Source organism: Nicotiana sylvestris, chromosome 10 (assembly GCF_000393655.2).
Source record: "Nicotiana sylvestris chromosome 10, ASM39365v2, whole genome shotgun sequence".
NCBI lineage: Eukaryota > Viridiplantae > Streptophyta > Magnoliopsida > Solanales > Solanaceae > Nicotiana > Nicotiana sylvestris.
Window position 1 is genome coordinate 165,949,915 of NC_091066.1, and position 6,606 is coordinate 165,956,520.

Sequence of the window (6,606 nt, forward strand, 5' to 3'; positions counted from 1 at the left end):
TCACAAATAGAGAAAAAAGAATTGTCAATCCATATCTTTATATATTAAATGGCATCCACCAGCTGCAAATTGCTATAAACTTTATATAGATGGATCTACTTCATTTTCCCATACACAATATGGCATTGGTGGAGTCTTTCGTAACCACCAAGGCAGTTGGGTTATGGGCTTTGCAGGACAATCAAAATCAGGTACCAGTGTACAGACAGAATTATTTGCATTACTCATGGGATTGAAAATAGCGGTGCAAAAGAATTTCACACCAATTGTCATCGAAACAGATGCCCAACAACTCATGGGTATGTTTCAAATAACTTCTATGCATTATACTAACATTATTAATGATTGCAAGTTGTTACTTCTACGGCTGGGTAGCCCATCCATCCAACATATATATATAGAGTAGAATTGTGTTGCTGACAGTTTAGCTAAATATGGATCCACGCATGCATGCAGAGCCTACCTGTATACTTTTTGCACAACCACCACTTTTTTTTACACCTTATTTACAGCAAAATCAACAAGACACCCAACAAAGGAGGCTTGTACTTGTTTCAACACAGCTGCTCCCTACTATATCTAGTTTTTGTAGTACTAATGTAATATCGACTCAATACCTAGTAGTGATCCCCATGCTAGGGCACCTGTAGTTCCTATTATGCACTCTAGTCTAGCTACTACGATGCGTGCGTAGCATCACGTTTGATGTACTAGTACTCTTTAACTATCTATAATATATGTTCTTCCTTTTGACCAAAAAAAGAAGAAAAGACCAGATACGACAAAATGTCATAAAATTTTCCATTCTTTAAATAGTTCTACAATTATTGGTTGGCACTTGGCAGCTCCCATTTTAGTGACTTTTCTGCTCAACTTTACTTTCTTAGTCAACTCAAAGGAATTTGTTGCTGCAGCCATGGCAGATGTAGCAGTGAAATTCCTAGTAGAAAACTTGATGCAATTGTTAATTGACAACGCTGACTTGATTATTGGTATAAAGGGTGAAGTTGAAAATTTACTACAAGATCTGAATGATTTCAATGCTTTTCTCAGACAAGCAGCTAAATCGAGGAGAGACAATGAAGTCTTGAAATCACTAGTAAAGAAGATAAGGAAAGTGGTAAATGATGCTGAAGATTCAATCGATAAGTTTGTTATTGAAGCTAAGAGACATGACGATAAGAACAAATTTGCTCAGTGGTTTCATCTTACTCATGTTGCTAGGGCTAAAGGGGTTGCTGATGAGATTAAAATTATAAGGGAAAGGGTGAAGGAAATTCGTCAAAATGATGCTTATGGACTTCAAGCTATTACTTCTGATGATAATCCCAACCAAGGTGCTCAGGAAAGGAAGGTATGAGAGTGGATTTTGTGGTCTTTACTTCGAAATTTTATTACTACTATTCATTTGATTTATTGGGTTCGAAATCAATTATTTGTAGTTATTTAGAAGGCAGCCTTGGCGTAACCGGTAAAGTTGATACCATGTGACCAGCAGGTCCGGGTTCGAGTAATGGAAATAGCCTCTTGCAGAAATGCAGGGTAATGCTGGTTACAATAGAGCCTTGTGGTCTGGTCCTTCAGCAGACCCCGTGCATAGCGGGAGCTTAGTGCATCGGGTTGCCCTTTTATTTAGTAAAATTCTTAAGATATACAAAGTCTGAGCGAAAGTTATTGGGTCGGGTGAACTTATAAGTTGAACTCTACATATGCCCCTGCTAGTTGTATTAGTACCTTCTTTATGTTAGAAATTATAAAGAACGTCTAGTCTAGTGCTTTTCATTTTTATTTTATAAAATATTGAGTCGAGATGAGCTTGAATAGTGCGACATAGATAGTGAGAATCCATATAGCAGATTCAAACTTGCTTAGGATTGTGGCGTTGTTGTTGTTGTTATTGTTAATTGCTAAAAAGTAAAGCAGTGTGTTGAAAACGGCAAAAAATTTCAGACAACTTATGTTAAAATTTTATAAAATAAAAACCATCAAGAAGTGGTTGAATTGTATTAATGACAAGCAGATTGAGCGTTGGAGAAAAGGGGATACTCTCAAATATCTATGATATGACTTTCTGTGAATAAAATGTGCTCCATGTTCACAATTCAAAAAGATTATGTTATACTGGCTTCTTTGTTCTTCGTTTGAGTTATGTCCCAAAAACGACTGGCAGTCAACGTTGAGTTCATTGTGAATGTCATAGACTTCTTGTTGCATCATCTGCTCTTGATTACTTTGATTGAAGAGGCTATACAGTATGGAAATTGTATAATGATTCTTCAAATGTTACGTCGATTATGTATCAAATGGTATTTATGTATATTAAGCGCAATATATAAATAAGCATTGAGATATGTTAAGAACTTAAAGTTTTACCACAGGTTTGGTGTTCACAATATTGTTTATGTTACTTCATAGTTTAAACCAATTAGGATTGGACTAAGTAATTCGGAAAGGATAGAACAGTTTCGTGTTTTTGTATGCCCTGCACTTGAAATTAGAGAAAATAGATGTATGAATATATGAAAGAAAAAGTAACACTGTGAAAGCTAAAGTATTCCAACCTAAAAGGAAGATTTTGATAGATTTTGAAATGTGGTTGCCATCAAATTTGTTGCTTTTTAACATAAAGATGGTTGTTTTCTGCTAGAATCTACATGTAACCAAAATCGCGTTAAGAATTTTGTTGTATTGAGAGCCGACTTTCTACTAGGACTTAAAATAAACTGATGTGCTCTGTGTATTGTGTAAATAGAGTCACCTTCATCTATCTGACAAAGAAAGTAGGGAAGAAAGCATAACACTCCAAGGATGGCTATATATGTGTTAAATCGCCACATGCATAATGTCAGCATTTCGTAAAATCTACTTACATTAGCACGTTTGTTTCAATATCGTGTTTTTTCATCTTTTATTAAAAGACAATTCTAATATCATTTCTGTGACTTTTTTCTTCTTTAAAAACAGGTCCCTGTAGTAGAGGAAGACGACGTGGTAGGTTTTGATGAGGAAGCGACAACTGTAATTGATCGTCTCATTGGAGGATCGGATTATGTTGTGCCAGTCGTTGGTATGCCTGGTCTTGGAAAAACAACTTTGGCATATAAGATTTTCAAGGATCCCACAGTTGAGTATGAGTTTTTCAACCGCATATGGGTATATGTCTCTCAATCATTCAACAGAAGGGAAATATTTCTCAACATCATCAGCAAATTCACTCGAAACACCAAACAATACCATGATACACCAGAGGAGGAATTAGCAAATGAAATAAAGGAGCTTCTTGGGAAGGGTGGGAAATATCTTGTTGTTTTAGATGATGTGTGGACAAGAGAAGCTTGGAATCGCATCAAAATTGCTTTCCCCAATAACAATAAACGGAATAGAGTCTTGATGACTACTAGACAAAGCAATGTGGCTAAGTGCTGCAATGATAAACCTCATGATCTAAAGTTTTTGACTGAAAATGAAAGTTGGGAGCTACTTGAGAAGAGAGTTTTTCACAAGGAAAAATGTCCATCTGAGTTAGAATTACCTGGAAAAAGTATAGCCAAAAAATGTAGGGGCTTACCACTTGCAATAGTTGTTATTGCCGGAGCTTTGATAGACAAAGGAAAGACGACAAGGGAGTGGGAGCTGGTGGCTGACAGTGTGGGTGAGCACCTCATAAATAGAGATCCAGAGAACTGCAAGAAATTGGTGCAGATGAGCTATGATCGTTTGCCTTATGATTTAAAGGCGTGCTTCTTATATTGTGGGGCTTTTCCTGGCGGTTCTGAAATTTCAGCTCGGAAGTTGATTTGTTTATGGATCGCGGAAGGATTCATACAATACCAAGGACCATTGACTCTAGAGGATATAGCAGAGGACCACTTGAATGATCTTGTCAATAGGAACTTAGTGATGGTAATGCAAAGGAGTTCTAGTGGTCAAATCAAAACATGTCGTGTTCATGACATGTTGCATGAGTTCTGCAGACATGAGGCTATGATGGAGGAAAATCTTTTTCAAGAAATCAAACGAGGGCAAGAACATTCTTTTCCAGAGAAACAAGAGTTAGCCACTTATCGTCGCTTGTGCATTCATTCGTCTGTTTCTGAATTCTTGTCAACAAAACCCTTTGGTGAGCATGTTAGGTCGTTCTTATGCTTTGCCTCAAAAAAATTTGAGATGCCTTTAGGTGAAATACCAGCCATCCCCAGAGCCTTTCCCTTGCTTAGGGTACTCGATGCTGAATCAATCAAGTTCAGTCGTTTTTCTAGAGAGTTCTTCAAATTATTCCATTTGAGGTACATTGCTTTCTCAACTGACTCGATTATGACCATTCCTACAAACATTGGGAATCTTTGGAATGTACAAACACTTATAATTGAGACACAACAGGGTACTCTTGACATTAAAGCAGACATTTGGAATATGACAAGATTAAGGCATGTGTGCACGAACGCCTCTGCTACATTGCCTTCCCCTAAGCGCCCCAAGAGCAGCAAGGAAAACTTGGTGAATCGTTGCCTACAAACACTTTCTACTATAGCACCTGAATGCTGCACGGCAGAAGTTTTTACTAGAACTCCTAATCTCAAGAAATTAGGTGTTCGTGGAAAAATAGATGCACTTCTAGAGACCAGTAAGGACGGGTCCAGTTCTGGTTTGTTCAGCAACATAGGAAAGTTAGATTGCCTCGAAAAGCTGAAGTTGGTAAATGATACTCGACAAAGTAGAAAACAGCTACACCTTCCTCCAGCATATATTTTTCCTCAGAAGCTAAAAACACTCACTCTGATAGATACGTGGTTCGAATGGAAAGATATGTCTATATTAGGTCTATTAGAGTACCTTGAAGTGCTGAAGTTGAAAGAAAATGCGTTTAGGGGACAGTCATGGGAAACAAAGGATGGTGGTTTTCCTCGTCTGCAGGTCCTATGGATTGAAAGGACAGATCTATCTTCTTGGAAGGCCTCATCGGGGAACTTTCCACGACTAAAACGCCTTGTTCTTATAGCATGTGATAATCTTAATGAACTACCAGCTGAACTGGCTGATGTGGAAAACCTCCAGTTAATGGAACTCCAGAGTACCAGTGTGTCTGCTGCTAGATCTGCACGAGCAATACTAAAGAAGAAACAAGAAAAAGTTGGCAGCGGATTCAAGCTTTCTTTATTTCCTCCAGATCTCGGATTGTAACTTTAAAGACTGCTTCATTGACACTAGACAGGTTAGCTTCAAATCTGCCTTTGTCTTCAAATGATTTTGTTCCACTGTTAAATTTCCTATAATTACCAGTCCGATTGAGTTGGCGTGAAATTAATGTGTTAGCTTGTACTTGATATCTGTAAGGTATAATTAGGATTTAGGCACAGGGTAATAATGGAAATGTTTCCACACAACTGTGAAGAGCTTATAAACATGTTTTAGATATCAGTTCTACACTGCATTCTATTTATTAGTTCAACTATTCAGCACCTAATATGTTTCATCTTGGTGCTATATTAGGCTCCAAACACCTGTAATCAACTTTCCAACTCACAGTTATGACGGTATTCTTAATTGTTTCTACCTTTTGATGTGATAATTTCAAATTAAAATACACAGCAAAAGATTTTCGTCAACAGATTGAAAAATCAGCTTAGATTCTATTATCTTTCAAATTCCTACTTTTGTATCCTTTAGTGAGCAATTTTATATATTCATTACGCGGTAATGGTAGCAGAAATAGCACTTTGGATGACTTAACACTATTTTGACTGCTGGTTGACCTAATAATGCTTAAGTGAGCGTTGAGTGTATGTTCTTTCAATGAGTTGAAAGCAAGGGCATTTAGGTATATTCATTTTAATCTTCTGATAAATTCGTCGTAGGATGTTGTGTGTCTTCGATTTCTTGATCAGCTTAAGCATTGAGATAAGTCCAATTTGTGCTAGTGCTGCCTAAAGCCGAATTTTAACAGACTTTATCAGGACAAACATTATAGAGTATCATTTCATTTTCTTTAATAGCTTCTATAGTTTCCATTCTCCCGGTAGTATGTGCATAGCCAATGTCCACTTAAGATACTGACAGCTGATCATGCATTGATTTGCACAGTGCCTTTTGTCAATTCTTATACTATGGAGGGACTCGGCGATGAATCAACCCTTCTGCTTGCTACTACATTTGCCTCACTGGTTTTAACAAGAGAAGTCCAAATAAACATCTCCATTTGCATTTGGAGCATTCTTATCTTATTTGATGTATCTGGATATCTTCACACTAATGCAGAACCTGGAGAATGTCATTTTTATTTGTACTGTTGCCATGTTGACTGTGACTTCATTCTTGTAATTACCTGTTTTGTGCTCTTTCTTTGTTTTTCTTTGAATCTTCTTGTTTTTTCTTTTTGTGGACTGAAGGGGAGCGTTGGCGTAACTGGTAAAGTTGCTGCCATGTGACCAGGAGGTAACGAGTTCGAGCCGTGGAAACAGCCTCTTGCAGAAATGTAGGGTAAAGCTGCGTATGATAGACCCTTGTGGAAAATGTTAGGGTGTCTTTGGTACAAAGGAAAATGTTTTCCAAGAAAATATTTTCTTGGAAAATAAGTAGTAATCTTATTTATTTTTCGGTGTTTGGTAC

General features: G+C 37.2%; 1 protein-coding gene across 2 annotated transcripts; it reads left to right on the forward strand.

Annotated features, from left to right (window-relative positions):
- Positions 1 to 815: 815 nt before the first annotated feature.
- Positions 816 to 6,606, forward strand: LOC104219947 (putative late blight resistance protein homolog R1B-14). 2 transcript variants are annotated; one of them, XM_070160463.1, is made up of 3 exons: positions 816 to 1,354; positions 2,965 to 5,212; positions 6,387 to 6,606. In XM_070160463.1, the coding sequence occupies exons 1-2, from the start codon at positions 917 to 919 to the stop codon at positions 5,179 to 5,181; spliced, it is 2,655 nt and encodes an 884-aa protein (XP_070016564.1). In that variant the 5' UTR covers positions 816 to 916; the 3' UTR covers positions 5,182 to 5,212; positions 6,387 to 6,606. The 2 variants fall into 2 exon arrangements, with proteins under 2 accessions (XP_070016564.1, XP_009769019.2); XM_009770717.2 differs by lacking the exon at positions 6,387 to 6,606 and adding an exon at positions 6,082 to 6,334.